At 39.4% G+C, this 20129-nt stretch overlaps 1 protein-coding gene across 13 annotated transcripts in view; it reads right to left on the reverse strand.

The window, feature by feature from the left end:
- Positions 1-8018: 8018 nt before the first annotated feature.
- The window catches only part of PARD3 (par-3 family cell polarity regulator), a 677664-nt gene continuing 665553 nt past the window's right edge, over positions 8019-20129 (reverse strand). For all 13 annotated transcript variants that reach the window (XM_075922689.1, XM_075922688.1, XM_075922683.1 and 10 more), the window contains 2 exons: positions 18013-18140; positions 8019-10094 (listed from right to left, as the gene is read on the reverse strand). In XM_075922689.1, coding sequence (XP_075778804.1) covers positions 9701-10094; positions 18013-18140 — 522 coding nt within the window. In that variant the 3' untranslated portion in view covers positions 8019-9700. The remainder of the gene's footprint in view (positions 10095-18012; positions 18141-20129) is intronic.

The following is a 20129-nucleotide window of genomic DNA, read 5'->3' on the forward strand; positions in this document are numbered from 1 at the left end:
TCTTCAAAATGGCGCCTCCTTCCAATACCAGCCAAAACCATGTCTGCCTCCAGCCTGGGGATATATCCTAAAAAAGCAGGAATGTTTGGTTTAATACCAGACAAGTAGTCTGCCTACTCTCTGGGAGGGAGTCCTCCCAGCCCTTCTTACCAGAGCTGGGTCCCAGGGCAGTCTCTCTTAGGCTCCAAGAAGGAGTTTAGCCCTTCAGGCTAAGGCCCACCCCCTTCTCATTTTTTCTCTCCCCCATCCTCATTTGGTAGGGAGTCCCCAGTCTTCCATCCCAGGTCTAATTCAACAATCACCCTTAAGCTTTACCCGGCTGGAGTTTCATCTCCTGGGTCTGACTTATCAATTCCCTTGGTATCAAGGTCTTCTCTACAGGAGTCTCTCGCTCACTCACTGCAGTGTCCTGAGGGGACCCTCTCCCCACCTTTACCACAATGGCTTGGAATCTACTGTCTTCCATCAAACCCCACTCTGGTTTTAACACAGCACCAGTGGGCTGGAGCTCTTCCTTCACTAATCAGGATTGGTTGAGTGCAGAGGAAAATTTTCTGCAGTTCAGGTTTACAATGGGGTTCACAGAGGCTGCACTTGCTGTGAATCCAGAGGCACTGTGTCTAATTGAGGCATAATACCATTAAGCCCCTGCTGTGGCACACCTACCCCCGGCTGTGGCTTAAAGCCTCAGTTCAGCCCCTAATTTTAATTTTTATGAATCCTCTTGATCAGTTTTGCAATTGTTTAACTTTTGACTGCTTTAGATTGTGCCTTTTAAAATATGAAACATGCTTTCTGCTTCATCTGCATTCAATACAACTCCATTTCCCCCACATTAATAAAAACAGACACTGAAATATCTCTGTGTTGTAATGATAATTTCTGGCATCATTTAACCCCCCCCCCCCCCCCCCCGTTTATTATGCAAGCATTAAGCTTTGTACAGCTTGATGCAATGCTGGAATACATACCGCAGGAAACTAATTTACTTGAATTGTAATGTTAGGATTATCCTTTGGTCTGTCATGACTGATGCTTCATCTGGAGAATGTTTAAAGTTGTCTTGTCAATGAGTGTTAAATGAAATGAATTATTCCAATCTGGTGTCTTTGTCCCTTTCTAATAAACCCATATTCCCTAAATTCTAATTAAAAAGAAAAATAAAAGAAATGCAAACAGCATTAAAAACTTAGCACCCCAACATTGTGTGGATTATTCCTTTTCTATATGCACATCAATGAGCATTTTAACAATGGAAGAATCTCAACGGGAATTCAACCAATGAAATTAATGTGGAGCAGAATCTTGGACTAAAATAATTCTTTGCCTATGTAATTTCTTGCAGCCACCCTTGTGTGAAAGCCCCCATCAGATTACAGGATTTGTTGTATGTAAATTGAAGACTAAATGCTTCATAGCACCTTTCAGCTCTGCAATGCTGGAAATGAGTTTTTTAATAGGAAATTAGATTAGTAATATTTTAGTCAACAAAAATGTGGAAAAATTCTGCATAAAGATGAGAAAATTATTCATGCAAACTAACTTTAAAAAACAAGAATGAACAATTGTGAAATTCTGTACACTGCCACTCACAAAAGAGTTCTTTTTATTATTTTTTTTACCATGGACTGGAATAATCAAATATGGTTTATTTCACATGTATACACTGGCAATTCTATTTGTTTTTTTAATCCCACAAATATTAAATGAAGTCATGAGTATCAACAAATTGCATAATTCAGTGACTTATACTCATGTTTTGGGATAACTGGGTGAATAGTTTCCTAGAGATTTGAGTTCAATTTAGCTGTTGTTTAAGTCTTCAGGCCAATCCATGAGTTGACAGTTTCTGTCCTCCTTTGCTCTAGAGCTAGTTAAATTTCCCTTACTGAAATTTTGAAATTAGAGATGGAAAAGGTTTGTTACATTCATAGGCACGGGGTAAGGAAGTTGGCTTTCAGCATCTCCACTATTAAAGTATTCGAGCACCACGGGTTAGATTTAGCTTTCCCCCTGATAACGCAGAACTATTTCCTGTAGCATTCCTTTGGCTTCTTTCACAGCATAAATATTTCCCAAGAAAATGGTAAGTCATGCTGCCTATTCCTTATTAAGAAACTTACTATTATTATTATTATTATTATTAACTTATTTAGCATGATTTTGCATTACAAATAGGTGGAATGGGCCAAAGAACCCAGCCTTTCCTTGAGACCTGTTTCCTGACTGAATGACTTGTATGTATAACCACGACACCAAAAACTGTGAGCTCTTCCCCCCTCCCTGAAAATATAACTCAAAATGTGTTTTTGGGGAACACAGAAATTAATATTCTTTAACAAATATTAGAGATTTGTCTCAGTTCTATTATATTTTTTGCTAAGTACTTTGGAACAAAGGATGCTATTTCCACATCATGATTAGATCCAAATATTTTAGGCAAAGATACTTCCTTTCCCAGGCAAGGGATCTTTGTGCTTTTTGAAGATCTGGCTACACAGCTCTGCAGTCCACTGAGTATTACATGGCCTTGTGCTTGTTCATAGCTAGGACATAAAATCTGAATTATATCCCAGAATAAATTCTTAGTTCATGGAAGAGTCCAGATGGAAATAAGAGCCAAAGCAATGGAGAAACAAAAGTTAACGTTTTCTCCAGCTTACTAGGAGTGGGGGAAAAAAGACAGTGGAAATCGTACTGCTGCTCTGAGGAGAATACAACACCTTGAAAACTAATTTACTAAGATAATTCTTCAATTTTAGAGTGCCCGCGGGAGGAAATGGAAGAGGGAGACCCTTTCACTTCTCAAAAGACCCGGGAAAGGGAACCCTTACTTGAAAAGATGAGGCCTGAACAAATCATTGCAAGGCACGGAGAAGACATTGCAGGTCTGAAGTTTAGCTGGAGTGATGCATAGGTGCTGGAACTAGGGATGTTGCTATACCCCCTGGCTTGAAGTGGTTTCCATCATATGCAAGGTTTATAGTTTGTGTGAATGGCTCTGAGTACCTCCACTATAAAATTTGTTCCAGCACCCCTATAAAAGTGGTCCCCCCACTGTTCTGCTGTGCCCCTCCCCTCCAGAGAGGAGTGGAAAGAGGAACATTCAGGGGACACAGCAATCTCTTGGCCAGCTCCCCAGTGGAGGGTGGAAAGGGAGCACAACTCAGCCATGCTCTGCCCCCTCTTTCCTCCCCCCAGTTCCAATTTGTCCCTGGCCTCAAGTTTGGCCCATGGCCCTGTCTCCTGGGGAGGGCACAGACAGATTCCACTACTATTAAAAGGGTAACAAAAGGTTTGGAGACCATTGAGCTAGAGGATATTAGACAGTAAGGGCTAGAGATGAGAAAGCGGAGCGGGAACTTATAAACTATTGGAACTAGCACGTTTGGGCCCCTTTGGCCTTTTCTTTGCCAGGACTCAAAGCTCATCACAAAAAAATGTGTGTGCATTTAATTAAATGGTCTCAGTACATCTCTGGTTTGTTCAAAGTTCTCATTGTTCAAGGCACTAAGCAGAAAAACTACAGGCTGTGTCTAGACTGGCCAGTTTTTCTGGAAAATCAGCCGCTTTCCGGAAAAACTTGCCAGCTGTCTACACTGGCCGCTTGAATTTCCGCAAAAGTACTGACTTCCTACTGTAAGAAATCAGTGCTTTTTGCAGAAATACTTATGCTGCTCCTGTTCGGGCAAAAGTCCCTTTTGCGCAAAAGGGCCAGTGTAGACAGCTTAGATTTGTTTTGCGCAAAAAAGCCCCGGTGGCTAAAATGGTGATCAGGGCTTTTTTGCGCAAAAGCGCGTCTAGATTGGCAATGGACGCTTTTCCGCAAAAAGTGCTTTTGCGGAAAAGTGTCCGTGCCAATCTAGACGCTCTTTTCCGAAAATGCTTTTAACGAAAACTATTCTGTTAAATGCATTTCCGGAAAATCATGCTAGTCTAGATGTAGCCACACAGTTTAGGTTGTTTTTATTTATAGCAGAAAAATATGTCATTCCAATATTAATAATCCAGCCCTATAAGTATTGTATGACTAGCTGAGTAAATTAACAAGTTCCTCTGGCTCTTCTGGTGCAGTATGAGCATGTTGCCAAATATAACTATATGACTGAGGTCATTTTAAAAAATCCATCCTCGTTTTAGAGGAATTACTGGGTCCAGTGATGTTGCCTGTACTTGAAATGGGAATATCACTGGAACCATGAGTACTCAGAAAATGAAAATGTGGGGTTCAAGTGTAAAACTCTATAAAAATCAGAATATGCTAACTTTAAAAATACCTTTTTAAATGTTAAATCGGAAATCCAAACTGTTTATTATTTATAACCCACGAACAATATGCTCAGTAGATTACAGGATACAAAATAAGTACAGTCCTTGACTTAAGAAACTCACAGTCTAACACACACACACACACACACACACACACACACACACACACACACACACACACACACACACACACACACACTTTTCTCTTCCCCATCCCATATTTTTTTTAGCTTGTTTTCATAAACCTTGTCCTTATAAGAAGCACTACATAGGGCAGTGGTTTCCAACCTTTTGGGGGCTGCCGGGTGTCCGGGGGCAGAGCTGCGCATGCACCGGGTGCCCGGGGCACAAGAATGGCTTGGGCCAGTCCTGATCACTCGGCTGGTCCATGGCACCCATGGGCACCGCGTTGGGGACCACTGACATAGGGTATGTGTAGTTACACAGAGCAGTGTCTTGTGTCCACAATGCAGTGTATAGCTACATGTGGTAATGAAAGACTCTGGCTGTCGGGAAAAGCTGCCAGAGCCTTTCCCCACAACATTTCACCTGCCAGAGCCTTTTCCTACTGTCAAAGAGTCTTCCTGGGGAAAGGCTCCAGCAATGGGGCCAGAGTGGAGGTGGAAAAAGGCCTCAGCAACAAGGGCAGAAGCAGTGAGACACTACACGGGTAATCAACGTCTCACTGCTATTTATACGTGTGATAGTTGGGCATGTTGCGTCTGTACTCTACACACCACCAGAAGTGTACACTGAACCTCTCACTGTGAGTTATTCACAGTGGAACTACTATTTCTTTGGATAGTGCCTGTCCTGTTGTGGGCATGATTATAATACCAACAATAAGTACTAATATAGTAATATCCATTTTAACAGACAAATGGATGATGGGTTTTTAACCCAGAATGGCAAATTATTCTGTGATAGGGTTGAGTGTATGCATGGGCAATGAGATTAAATTTGCTCTTAATTCATGTCCAGCATGAAACCCTCTTCAACTGTTTTATAACATTTCTTACAGGTTTTTCTTCCATCTGTACAATAGAAGATGATTTGATGAAAATTATTACCGTTTCACAAACCTCACATTCATTTTTTTCTTTTTTGGAGCAGCATCATTTTGTATCTCTTTTGCACCTGCTTCTGAATTCAGTTGCCTTTATTTGCTTCTCTTGGTGGCACAGGACCCCCTAAAAACCCCAGGCTGCTTCTTGCTTGTGACTGATACTTTCCTCCTGAGCTCCAGCAAATGTATTTTAATATTTCTCTGTTCTCACAGCTCATGTTTGCTTTTGCAATTTACACTTTATTATTATAGTAACAAAATATTTTCACTGGTATGCAATTTTAAGAGTGAGTCTGCAAGCCAAGGGTGGGCTGACACAATGGTAAGATGAAGGGTAAATGAATTTTGTCCCACGTATTCATGCTCAGAACCACACTGAAGACTGTATAGAATGAGATGAAGAAACAGTCAAGCCCAGCAAATAAAATTAGAGAATGTTTGAAAATAGAATTGCAAGCCAGGACATGTAATAGCCAATTTCACTTTAAGACTCAACAAATAAGTTCAAAGGTTTGAATTACTCAAGTGTATCCTGTCTTCAGCCGACACTGCTCATCTGGCACATCTCTGCATTGTCTCACCAGTGCCTCTTCCCAACATACGCAGCAGAGATAAATGTGATGCCACTTACACTCAAACAGAAAGAACATGAGCCAGACATCAGTAGATTCTTGAAATCTGAACAATATATCCAAGGTCATGATTAGTTTAAAATTTTCTTTTGTTGTCCTTGTTGCTGTATGCCAGCAATAAATGGCAGCTGTATTTCACATCCGTGCTATGCTGGGCATCAAGCCACTTTAACTGTTTTTGATGGCAAGAGTCCTCAAAGATGTACTTTCAGATATTTGGGCCAGAAAAAAAATAACTCTCTGAGGCCACAGTCTTATTTTCAGGGAGGCCCTCTAGCAAGAAAGGAAACATACTTTTACAGACAAGCAGGAGACTCATATATTCATAATATAAAACTCTCCCATGGAATTTCAACAGCATTAACAAGTTATTTTGACAAAACACCAGTAGGATTCACAGATGACTTTAGGATATCTAAAGAGAAAAGAATCTTGACTGCTTTTGTAAGATAATATCCACTGTTCATTCCATCTAAAAGCTCCCTTAAATTCCATCTCATGACTAACCGACCAGAGTGAATCTCATAATATTAACTGGTCCACAAATGAACTGCACTAGTAATGTACTTTCTTTAATTAGCTTTTGGGTTATTCACCAGTCAGAATTAAAGGTCAACTTTCTTAAAACATCTTGGTCCTTCCTCCTAATTGCCCTTTACAACTTATGAAAATTAATAATAAAATCCTGTCTATGCAATGTCAGAAAAAAGACAGGATGATAAAGGCAAAAAAATTTAGCTAACAAAATACAGACATTGCCCAGAGTACAATGGCTTATTCTTATGAAAACATCTAATTATGGCAAATCGTTAATGCCTTGAAGAGACACTTTCGTGCAAGGGTAAACTATAACATATGCTATATTTGCATTTAAAACACCTTTCATCGGGCTTTCAATACTTTCCCATGCATGTTCTTTTTTCTTGCAACCGTTTATCAAAAGCCTAATTTTGAAAAAAAATCCATTTTTTGGATGCAATTTAGTGCCCAGTTATTTATGAGTACAACAGCTACCATAACAACATCAAACTAGCTGATTTGCAGTCACAGTGAGGAGGTGAGATATCTAAATGGCAGTTGGTATTGCAATACTGAGTGAGCAATTCTATTTGGCTACTCTCAATTGCATGTCACAAAAATCTAGGCTACTTTTCAAAATCAAGTCTTAGAATATATTTGTGCATCAAAAACTGCTTGTGTACCTTTCAGTCCAATCTTTAATTTCCTCTGGAGAACCTACAATAATCACAGTGCATGATTTGACATTATTACTTCCCTGGCAACACACATGTCATGCACATATAGAATTATGATTGACATTACTGGAGGATCCAAGATCAGGAGAAGCTGTGTGAAAAGCGACAAAAGCAGACACCCAGGTTCAATACTGACAAGGGAAACAGATGCGCTGGCTCAGTAACAATGCTGTATCTATAAGGCTTCTCTTTTCAAATTTTGTCCAGTATTGACACCTTTCTTTAAGATCCAAAGCCTTAAATCTTGAGGAAAGCCTGAGTAAACAGTCTTTGGAAAGGGATCTTCATGCTGGCCTGCTGGGGAAAGAATCTGATGCATTTTGACTACGGAGCACCAGTAGAGACATTCTGTAACCAGCTTTTGCAACTCTGGCTTAGCAAAGGATTGAGACCAATGCATCTATGTAACTTATGGATCCATACAACTTTGCCCGTTATGGCCCAACCTCCAGTGAAGACATGCAGAGAGAAATGGTCTTTGAAGACTGCCTCAGAATTTGGTATTAAGAAAATAGTGTTTCAATATCACAGATCTGTGCTATCGTTAGAGATTTCAATATGTTAGAGATTTCATTAGAGATTTCAGTGCATATTTTTTGAAGGGGCCTTCAGGTGCTCAGATGAGCAGTAATTTATTTTCTTTTTTTTTTTTATTTACAAGAACTCAGAGAAAGACAGGAACCATTAAGAATATGATAAAATAACATCCGTTAAATATTTGAAAAGTAACGACTGTTGCAGTTTTCATAAGGTTCTGCAGGCAATACTAAGGAATAGAACAGGAAATACTAAGACCAGAATGGAAAGAGCCTTTTATTCTAAATTTCTTATATACATGGAAAAGCCATTTTACACAGTTTTGTAAACTCTGCATAAAAGAGCCATTGTTTTCCAATGTCACTGTGCTTACATTAGTAACAAACACTGGAGTACAGTATTAACAACAAAAACCATTAACAAACAGGCATAAAGACTGATACATGTGCTGAAATTTTACATATATTCTAAAAACTGGTTGATGCAAAAATAAAATGTGCCAGTAAAAAAAGGCATTTTTTAAATCACACAATATACGATTTTTCTTTATTTTTTTTTCTTTTTTAAGCATGAACCGTTGAGTCTTAATCTCAAGCCTTTTCACATGAGAATTTGCAGGCACTTTAGCAACCCAACTATATTTTTACCATACATGAAGTTCAGACCAACAAACATAAAAAACAGCCACTGCAAAAGAAATTCTCATATCCCATATGCACATTAAAATATCACTGCTAGAGCAATCTTTTTATTTCAGTTATTTTTGGACACTAACATGTTTTCAGGATGATGTGTAACCAATTTTCTCCATTTATCTCTTATTAATGCATTTTGAGTTCCTTTTTGTTGTGGTAGGTACAGTATATAATCACAAGGTGATTATCCTTAAAATGTGGCAAATTATAGAAATAAGAGCTTTAAGGGGATTGTTTGTTTGTTCGTTCTTCAGCTTTCAGATAAAAAAAAATCTGATTTAAATCTTGTCTTGCTTTAAGCCCTCCTCCCAACCCTGCCATAATATAGATAAGTTCATTGTAATCATATATATGATGATTGTCAGGGTAATTCTTCCCTAATTCTTTTCTTAGATAAAATTTTCACATGACCCAATAAATTGTTAAGGAAATCAAACCACTATTTAGCCTTACATTTTTCCACGATTCCTCATATTTCACAAAAGAACAAATATAGTTGTCCTTGTCTGGACTGGGGTTTAATTTATAAATGTAATACCCTCTCTTTAGTTATTTCACGGGTAAAGTACTACATGTTAAGATATAAGACACTGTAACAGGATTCCCAGGTTAACTGAAAGCCATAATATTGTTTTGCTTATGAATCAGGATAAAGATTTTTTATATGAGCTCAGAGAAAGAGAATGTGCGCATAACAGGAGAAAAACATTTTTTTAGCATATAGACAATTAAATATTGATCAACAAAGACTGTAAATGACTCCACCATAAAACAACTTAGAACATGATCTTGAGTGGACTTAAGCCCTAACCACTCAAGAGTGATATGTATCCCGGTCCCTACCCCATGAGAAATAATAGAGATGTGTCAATGCCTTCTTCACCTTCAAATTCATTAATTTATGCCACAATGCTGTATGTTGGTGCAATAATTTGTCGCAAAGTAGACCACATTAGAGCAAATCTGAATAATAAGCCACTGACAGCTAGAATGTTTGGTAACCAACACATTGCTTACCTATAGTATGATTGTCAAATGATAGAAAAGCCTTCCATGAAAATAACACTTGGGACAGAATGGCAAAGACTTAAGGCCTATTAATTCTTTGCCCCGATTGCTAAAGGCACTGAAACAGACAACAGACATATTCCTTAGTACCATCAGTTTAAACAGTTTTTTGAAATACAAGTCTTTTTATGGAAATGTTCCTTATTGCATGATATGTTGCTCATCTTTTTCTTCAACTCAAGAATAAAATGGCCTTCCCTTTTCTGGAGTTTGTAATCTGTTCAGCCTGGCTACCTGAGATGGAGAAGGTGGCACATCTTGCCTGAAAGGACCTTTCAGAGGGACATAATTAGGGTCCTGAAGTTTCTTATATGAGTCATAGTTGTTCGTCCCTTCAGAAGACATTTTTTTTTTCAGCTGTTGCTCTTTCCGCCTCTGTTCTTGACGGAGCAGTTCTTGTGTTTCCAGCATTACCCTGGCATTGAAACCATGGCCTCCCATGTAGCCATTTCTTGATCCCTGATAGCTGGAATACCTGGGGTTTTCCTTTGCAGTCTGGAACCCTTCACCAGGAGAGTAGCTCTGTTCCCAGGAATCTTGAGATATAGAACTTGCATTTTTTCTACTCTGCCTGAAAATAAGAACAGAAAAAATATTTTTAGGAGAAATCTGCAGGATTCTCTTATTGTTTAAATAATAATCATTAGAAGAATAAAACAAAAGGAAAAAACTATGTAGCACTTTAAAGACTAATAAGATGGTTTAATAGATGATGAGCTTTCATGGGCCAGACCCACTTCCTCAGATCATATTCTGGAAAAGAACTGCCATGACCATATACACCAAAGGAATACAATGAAAAAAGTGAACACATTATTAAACTGACAAATCAGCTTTAGTACAGAAGGTGGGGTGAGGGAGAGGGAGGAAGGGAGGAACTAGCTATTTATGAGTCAATGAATGGCTAATCGGGGTGATAAGTGGGGAAGCTTTCTTTGTAATGGGTAAGGTAATTAACATCTTTGTTAAAGCCCATTCGTAAAGTGTCAAATTTATGCATGAATGAAAGTTCTGAAGTTTCCCTCTGTAATCTGGTGTTAAAGTTTCTTTGAAGTAAGTTGCATGTAGTAAGGTCATTAAGACTACATCCAGGTAGGTTGAAATGAAAAGCAACTGGTTTTTCCTTGTGAAGATGTCTGATGTCTGATTTGTGGGCATTAATTCTTTGGTGAAGTATCTGAGAAGTCTGTGCAATACACATTGCAGAAGGACACCACTGGCACATAATGGCAGAAACTATATTTCTGGATGAACAGGAATATGTGTTCTTGATCATATAACTGACATAGTTAGGTCCAGTGATGGTGTCACCAGAGTAAATATGTGGACAAAGTTGGCAACAGGGTTTGTTGCAAGGGAAAGTTCCAGGGTTGGTATTAATGTGGTATGTCCTGTAGTTGTTGGTAAGAATCTTCCTGAGGTTAGGTGGTTGTCTATAGGAGACTATGGGTCTGTCCCCAGAGCCTCTCGGAGTGTAGTATCCTGTTCCTGTATAGGTTGTAGGTTATTGATAATGCATTGGAGGGGTTACAAGTGGTGTTCTATTATTGGTTGTCTTGGGTCTATCTTGAGGTAGATGGTTTCTGGGTATTCGTCTGGCTCTTTCAATTTGTTTTTTTTATTTCCCCTGGTGGGTAATTGAGATTTACAAATGCTTGGTAGAGATCTTGAAGTTTCTGGTCTCTGTCACTTGGATTAGAGCAGATGCAGTTGTACCTAAGGGCTTGACTATAGACGATGGATCGTATGGTGTGTCCTGGATGGAAGCTGGAAGCATGTAGGTAAGTATAGCAGTCAGTGGGTTTTCTGTAGAGGGTGGTATTTAATTTAGTGATTTGTACTGTGGAGTCCAGGAACTTGATCTCTCTTGTTGAATGGTCCAGGCTGAGATTGATGGTGGGGTGTAGGTTGTTAAAGTCTCTGTGGAATGTGTCCAGTGTTTCTTGGCCATGGGTCCAGATCATAAAGATGTCATTGATGTAGCGTAAGTAAAGGAGGGATAAAAGGAGATGGGATCTGAGGAAACATTCTAAGTCAGCCATAAAGATGTTAGCGTACTGTGAGGCCATGCGGGTACCCATGCCGCTGATCTGGAGGTAAAAGTTGTCTCCAAATTGGAAATAATTGTGGGTGAAAACAAAGTTACATAGGTCTACTACCAGATTGGCTGTGGTATCCTCTGGGATAGTGCTTCTAATCACTTGTAATCCATCTTCATGTGGAATATTGGTGTAGAGAGCTTCTACATGCATGGTGGCAAGGATGGTGTTATCAGGGAGGTTATTGATGTTTTGTAGTTTTCTCAAGAAGTCAGTGGTATCTCGGAGATAGCTGGGAGTGTTGGTTACATAGGGTTTGAGGAGAGAGTCTACATAGCTGGATAATCCGGTAATGAGTGTGCCAATACCTGAAATGATGGGATGTCCGGGGTGTCCAGGTTTATGGATTTTGGGAAGCAAATAGAACAATCCTGGTTGGGGTTCAGAAGGTGTTTCTGTGTGAATTTGGTCCTGAGTAGAGGCAGGGAGTTCCTTAAGGAGATAGTGTAGTTTCTTTTGGCATTCTGAAGTAGAATCAGAGGAGAGAGGTCTGTAAAATTTGGTATTAGAGAGTTGTCTAGTTTCTTCCTGGTCATAGTCTGACATTCATAATGACAACAGCACCCCCTTTGTCAGCTGGTTTGATTATAATGTCAGGGTTGTTTTTGAGACTCTGGATAGCATAGCGTTCAGTGCGGCTGAGACTGTATGTCACTTGTTGTTGTTTGGGTATAATGTCAGTCTGTGCATTGTTGTGGAAGCATTGTATGTAGAAATTCAGATTGTAATTACGACCATCAGGGGAGTCCACATAGAATTTTTTGTTCTTTTGGTGTTGATAGGGGGATCTGGTTGGTCAAGAGTCAACTTTTTCCCTCCACTCACCAATGGGACTCTCAGCAGATGTCAGCCTTGTAACTAGTAGATTTCTTGATAAGTGTTTTTCTCACTCCCCCAAAATGGCCACTTTCCCTCTTGCATTTTAGATGCATTTCCAAAGCACTTCAGTAGGGGGTATGGAATTCGGCAGCCAGTACAACAATAATTAGAATCTTTAAAAATGTTATAATTCAGCTCTGAGCCAACAAAACAGACTGTAAAAACATCGCCACAGTGCCAGAGAAACCAGATAACAGCAAGAACGTGTAATGAATGGTAAGACAGTTATGAAAGATTCAAATCTAAACTCCTATCTGATTAAAAAGGCATCAAGCTGATCCTTTAAATACTTGCTTTAAAGCTGTATCAATCTGTTGACAAAACTCTTCACTGATGTACAGTGCCAATGAGGTTTTGTTCCTCCAGAATCCAGAGTTAGGGAGTTTTGTATTATCAGAATTGTTTTCTGGCATACTATATTTTTCATGAAAGGAATGGCAAGGATAACCTAGTTTGCTCATTTTCTGGCTCCACAGGGTAGATAAATAAATCAAATGCATACAGGAATTACAAATTCTTATTGCTTTTTTGCAATAAATCACCACATTATTTCAAGGAAACATTATTGTTTTGAAATATCTTTAATTTACTATCAAGCCACTAGATGCTTTTATGAATTTAAAATAAGATTGGATATGATAAAGTAAAACAATTTTGTGCTGGAAAAAGAGAGATATCCACTTTGAGATTAAAATTAGTGAAAGCGAATCAAGCAGTAAAACAAAATATATTGCTGCATTAATCAATAACAAAGTCATTTAACTGCTATATATAGAGTTCAGTTTTTCATGTCAACACACAGAATAACAGCAAAGTTCAGTTTTGGCTTAGTGGACTGGATGATATGGGTAGTCTTCCCGCCACAGACTTATGAGACAAGTCACTTAACCCCTCTGTGTTTCTCTTTCCACATGTGCAACTTGGAGATGACCATATTTATGGCCATTTGTAATGTACTCAGGGATACTCGATGGTAACTTTTACTATTCCATATAAACTATTTTTGATGTTCACCTACCCTTCTTTACAAAACAAGGTCTTGGGGTCATAGTTCTATCACTTACTGGCACAGGAGCAAACTGAATGACCCTTTGGATACAAGGTTTCCAAAATTTCTGACATATGGCAACATAATTTTTCAACATGAAGGAAAAGCTTGGAGTTAATCATTACTTTGAAAAGTTTCACATGGGTAATGGGAAATGACTAATTGAATAGACTTCATTTAATAACTATTTTCTGGTACTTGTTCAAAATTAGTTGGACCATTTGTCTTGTCTTTTTGGGAAGATTTCTTAAACATGATTGAAGAGTTTTTTATTTGTTTAAAACACTCAACATTAAAGTAAAAATGTTAAAAAAATTAGACTACTTAAAGTTACACAAGATGGAAAGTAACCAAGTTTTAGAATAAAATCAATGCATCTGTGTTAAGCATAAAACTGTAATTGCATCAATTAATTTGGGACGAAAATGATGTCCTGCCATATTTGCTATTCTTTCTGCATATGGGGATGGTTTATTTCTGTGCCCGCAATAAGACTTCTTTAAAATATTGCCAGCTCTTCTGAACTCCTTTCCCCTCATATTAGACTTCCAAGGGATCCTGACCATCAGTTCCCTGAGGGAGTCAAAGTCTGCTTTTCTGAAATCCAACATCTGTATTCTGTTGCTCTGCTCTCCTTTCTTCCTTTGGATCCTGAATGTGACCATCTCATGGTTACTGCTGCCCAGGTTGTCATCTATTCCTACTTCCCCTATCAATTCTTCCCTGCTTCTGAGTAGCAGATCAAGAGGAGCATAACTCTTATTTGGTTCCTCCAGCACTTGTACCACAAAGTTCTCGACACTACAAAAATTTCCTGGACTGTCTGCACCCTGCTGTATTGCTCACCCAGCAGATGTCAGGATGATTGAAGACCCGCATGAGAACCAGGGCCTGTGATCTGGAAACTTCTGTTAGTTGTCCAAAGAAAGTCTTGTCTACCTCATCCTCCTGGTCTGGTGGTCTATAGCAAATGCCCACCACGATATTACACACTGGTTGCTCTTGCCTTTAATCTTAACACAAAGACTTTCAACGGGCTTTTCTCCAGTTTCATACTGGAGCTCTGAGCAATCATATTACTATTTTACATACAGTGGAACTCCTCCGCCTCCTTCTTCTAGTGAAGCCACTCTGTGCCAAAGTTAGTTTTACGTATGTAAACTTAATCAGAACCTTTTCGTATTCACTTAGCTTTTTCAATTACCTCATCCTTTGCAAGACATACTAACTGCCTAAAACATTCAATAGAACTTCACAGTTACAAACATTAGAGTTACAAATTGACCGATCAACCCACAGCTCATTTGCCACTGAAAATACACAGCAGCAGAGACTTCTTCTTCCCCTGATCTCCCAAAAAGCAAATACAATACAGTACTGCATTAAACACAAACTACTAATAAAGCATGATTTTTCCTATGCACAGTACAGTTGCAAAGCTATACTAAGTCAAAGGTCAATTGTAAACTTTTGAAAGAACTACACTTGAACTGCTTAATTCGACAACCTTGGAAAACAGGATTTGCCACATTAAAGAATTTGCCAGGCCAGAGAGGATGTGAGGGGGATGGGCACTTACGTGGTACTCTGCATCCCTTGCCATTCCGAGGCACCATATCCTGCCACTATGGGAACAGCAGGGAAAAATCTCTGGCAGAGCTCTTTGCTGCGCTGCCATTTCCCCAGCTAGGGAGAGGGGGAGCAGCAGCGTTCAGAACCACTTCCCCTTCTGCCTTCCACAGTCCATATCACAGATTAGAGAATTAGACACATAGAGTATGGAGGCTATAGTATAAAATGTTTTGTTCAGCTACAAACATCTCAGTTTTGGAGGAGAATGTCCATTTCCAAGGGATTTGCAACTCTAAGTCCCCAATGAGAATCTCCTCTGTAAATCTCCTCAGCAAAACTAACAAGAGGTTGGTAGTGTAAGCCACTCTACAGATAGGAAGAGATATAAGGGAGAAAAACATTTATGTAACTGTCATTTTGAAAAGTTTCCTTAAAATTTTTTTTAAAAACCCCAAGCACCATAATTTTAAATCTCCATTTTTCATTTTCTTCCAAATTTCCCAGAAATATTCTACTTTGAACGTGGCAAATGAAAAATCAAGAGATGTGGTTTCATTTGTGGAACAGTGGATGTGATGATGGGGTTTAAAATCAGGGATTTAATGATTTAACTTCACTTTTAACTATGAAGCTTCAATGGTTGATGCACAATAAAATAGTAAAATGGCCACTTTTGCAAGGCTTCAGCAGTTCCTGGTGTGCAGATTACCATTATCATTACCTGCTCCACAAAATCTATGTATAGAGACCAAAGCAAGGGCAACATAAATACGTAAGGCACACCCAAATCAAGGAAGTTTTCAAGTTTAAAGTACTGCTAGTGAAAGGCAGCTCATTTCTGCCTCAGTTTTTGTCACAGATTTCCCCAATCAATGTTTGAGAATTCTAAAATCTATCCTCATTCACATACAATGTTCAAATATAGCCTCTGATGTTACCTACACTAGTGTTTTTCAATCAGTGGTAAGAGTACCCCTTAGGGGTACTCAAGAGAAGTCTGGGGGGCACGTCAACACAACTGAAATTTGGAGAAAACTGAATATTTGTTTTAAGTTTTACAGCACTTTATTATTTTTGTACTTTTTACACCCAAAAATTTAATTGCCCGCCAGCTACAATTAAGTTGTTTAAACAAATGTGTTGCAATGATAGAAAAAAAAATTGTGTCTCTGAAAACTGTAGGTACTGGGGGTACTTACAATTTTTTTAAAAGGGGTACTTTATAAAAAATAGTTTGAGAAACACTGACCTACACTACAAACAGGGTAAAATTCTGACTATTCATTTTTACTTCATATTTGGCTTTGTTTTTTAAATTAACTCTAAGCAGTTCACTGACCTCTGAACTTTTTATAAGTACAGCTTTGTTTAGACTAAAGGATATTAATTGTCAGCATTCCAATGTTAATGATCCAGTAAGTTTGAAGACACCAGTATGCCAGAAACTTGGATGTGGCTCAGTTTTGGATAATGTTTCACAGTTATCTTCATGTTCTTTTGTTTGATTTTTTTTTCTTTTTAAAATATATGACTGTGTGTGGGAAGAAATTAAGCAACACAAAAAATATGGCACACACAAAAGGGTGCATCACCACTGAATTTGCTTTTTCTCTTCTTATATATGTCATACACAACAGATTCTTTCATAGAAGTGACAAGTGATACTATTTAGTGGTCCATGAGGATGCATGATGCATGCTGTAAGGTGTTGATTCTATAAGGTGCTGAGTGCCCTCAGCTCCCTCTGTAGTCAACTCTAAAGTAACCCTAAGAAAAAATAGCCACTATATGCTATCACTTATGGAACCTGATGTCTCTTCCTCATTGCATGCATTACTTCGGGTTGCCAGGTGTCCGCTTTTTGACCAGAATGGCCAATTGAAAAGGACTCCTGATGTCTCTGCTCTGCAGTGCTGACCAGGCTGAAAAAAGTCTGGTCAGTGGCGCAGTGTAGTGAAGGCAGGGTCCCTGTCTGCCCAGGCTCCACATAGCTCCCAGAAATAGCCAGCACGTCCCTGTAGTTCCTACATGCAGCGGTGGCCACAAGGTCTCTGAATGCCAGATCCAGAACTCCCATTGGTGGGGAACTGCAGTCATTCTATCCACTTCCAGGAGCTTCTTGAGGTAAGTGCTGTCCAGCCAGAGCCCACACCCTGCTACCTCTTCTGAACCCCAACCATCTAAGCTGCTTCCAATACTCCAAACCTTTTGGCCCCAGCCAGGATCCCCTCCTGCAACCCAAAACCCTCCCAGCCACAGCCCCTTCCACATTCTTAGCCCTTCATTTGGGTCCCCACTTCGGACCCTGCACCACCAGCTGGAGCCCTCATCCTCTCCCACATCCCAACTCTCTGCCCAAGCTCAGTGAGATAGAGTGAAGGTAAGGGAGAACAAGTGAAAGAGGGAGGGGGATGGAGCCTTAGAGAAGTGGCAGGGTAGGAGGTGAGACAAGGGTGTGTACAATTTGAAAGATGGCAACCCTAACATTATTCCTTATAGTTTTGTTAAACAAAAAGCATGCACTAACCACAGAATTTTCCTTCCACTGGGGATGTGAACAATGTATTGGTTACGGTTAATGGGCAGGGTCTGGAGTAGCAGTGGGGGGCTGCTCCAGCCAGTGGGGCTGCAGCAGGCCTGGCTAGAGCAGCACTCTGAGGGCAGAGCTGGCTGGAGCATCTTCCACCCATGGCCATGTGGGGCTGAAGGCCACTCCTGCCTAGCTGGGCAGGAGCTGCCCCCCACGGGCCTCTGTTTAAGTGGTTAACCCATCAAACAATATGTTTAACCAGTTAACTGATGAAATGGGATTTTACATGCCCACCTTCCACAAAAAAGAAATCACTGCTGCAGGCTCATATAGACCAAATCGTTTTAGACAGTTACTATACCTGGGTAATGAACTATACTGGCGCTGAGCTTGTTGGAAACTCTCTCTTTCTTCTTGTCGTTGCCGCTGCATTTGAACTTCTACAGATACAGAGTGTCTGCCACTTTGTGAATATGTCTTGGAGTTTGGCTAGAATATGAAAAGTTAAAAAAATAAATAAGCAAGGCAGAAAAACATGTACATTGGAGCAATTAATTATCCAATAATAACAGCAACGCACCGCTCAGTTAGTCTTTGCATATCTGAATTCAATTCTGACCTTAACATATCATTTGCTATAGGCTATATTTTAATTTGACCCTCCATTTTTTATATTTTATCTGATAACTACTAAGGATCAAACTGTGATTTGCTCTCATATGAAGAAATACTTAACTCCATGTGAAATCAATGGGCCAGATTCTCAGCTGGTATCAATCAACGTCACATCTGTGATTCTTTGACTGTTTATTCCAGCTGATGGTCTGACCCCATGTGAGTAAGGACATCACAGTCTGGCCCTAACATTTGCACAACTTTAATTAGTTCAAACATGTGCAATCCCTGCTTCTTACTATGTAATGCAGTAATGCACACATGTAGGGCTGGATTCTCCAGTCTGCCACAAACAGAGCAAAGTGAATGTACATTGTTGGAAGAGTGCCTGTTCACAAGGGCAATCGCTGTCTGATGTGAAGGAGGCTACTAGAAGTTGCCTCTTGCACCTGCTCCACTGGCTTCCTCCTTTACTGGGAGGCACTTTCCTGTATAAGGGTGCAGAAATTGTGTCAAAGATGGGGAAGGGAGGTAAGGGAAAGGGAGGGAAGAACAGGGATCAAGGCAGAGTGAAATTCCATTGCAGCTGTCTTCAAGCAAAAGTAGAACCAGTGAGTTACAGTCACAAACCTCCTTTCACTGTGCCTGTACAGAAAGAATTCAGCCAATAGCCTCTGAATGCCTTTGACTGGTAGTTCTAATGATAGTACTACCAAGTACAGAAAGTTCCCTCATGGACTACTGTAATACTTAACTTGAAGTTGGGGGTGTCCGCAAATAAAGACTGGTGGATTATTTATTTAAGGACAGATTTGCAGAGGCACTGACCACTGAGAACTCCAACTGATGTTAATAAAAGCTGCGGATGCTGAGCATCTCTGAAATGCTGATTTTGAGGGTACACACAGGAATAAAAGCCTCACAGCACAGCCAAGACTTGCCTGGGTCCACTGACTTAGGCTTTCAGGATCCCAGAGCTCAGGCTGCAGCTTAAGCCTGAGCATCTACACTGCAATCTTTCAACCCTTAAGACCAAATCATTTGACCTAGGCTATCTGTGGGGTTTTTTTTTAGCGTAACTCTTAATGAAATAAGTATATACACTGAACTTAGGTACAATATTCCATGCAAAATACCACTTCTCTCTGCTTGGATACAGTACATTCATCAATGGATAGAATCCTTGCACAGAAAATGCAAGCAAGTCTTGTGGCTAGAGTAGGGAATACATCCACCATACATCATGGCAAGGATTTCAAATACCATTACAGCTGGGATGTAAGTGTAGCACTGAAATGATTGAACATTACATTGGGTTGTGGTGAAAATGGGTTAGTGTTTTGATAGTACAGAACACTATAACATTCAGGTTTGAACATATTTCAGATTTCATGATTTCAAAGTTTTCCATATGTTGCCAATAGAGCAAACAATGTTTTAGTACATGAGAAGTAGGTGAAAACTAGTAATTAAGAAAAAAATGTAGCTTCTCTCTCAGAATTCATTAGCTGTGTTCGTGCATGAGTTATGTTTAGCCAATTTTTCCTTTTCCTCTATCTATTTCACTCACAGGAAACATCTCTTTTGTTTTCTGCTGTTATAATTTTTACAACAGATATACGCAGTAGTGGCTGACAAAAATTTGAAAGATAAAAGGTTTTCCAAAAGCTCCTCACATTTTGAAGGCAAATGTTAAAACAAAGAGAGTTGCAATTCTTGACTTAAGCTGTTCCTTTGTTTTAATATATATTCAGGTACTTGAAAGTAGCCAATAAACTTAAAATGTAAGACAGGTCTACAGCTGTTAGAACTTCTGTTTTGAACCACGCTATGCATCAGATGGAGCATGATCTGCAGCTCAAA

Source organism: Pelodiscus sinensis, chromosome 2 (genome assembly GCF_049634645.1).
Source record: "Pelodiscus sinensis isolate JC-2024 chromosome 2, ASM4963464v1, whole genome shotgun sequence".
Lineage (NCBI taxonomy): Eukaryota > Metazoa > Chordata > Testudines > Trionychidae > Pelodiscus > Pelodiscus sinensis.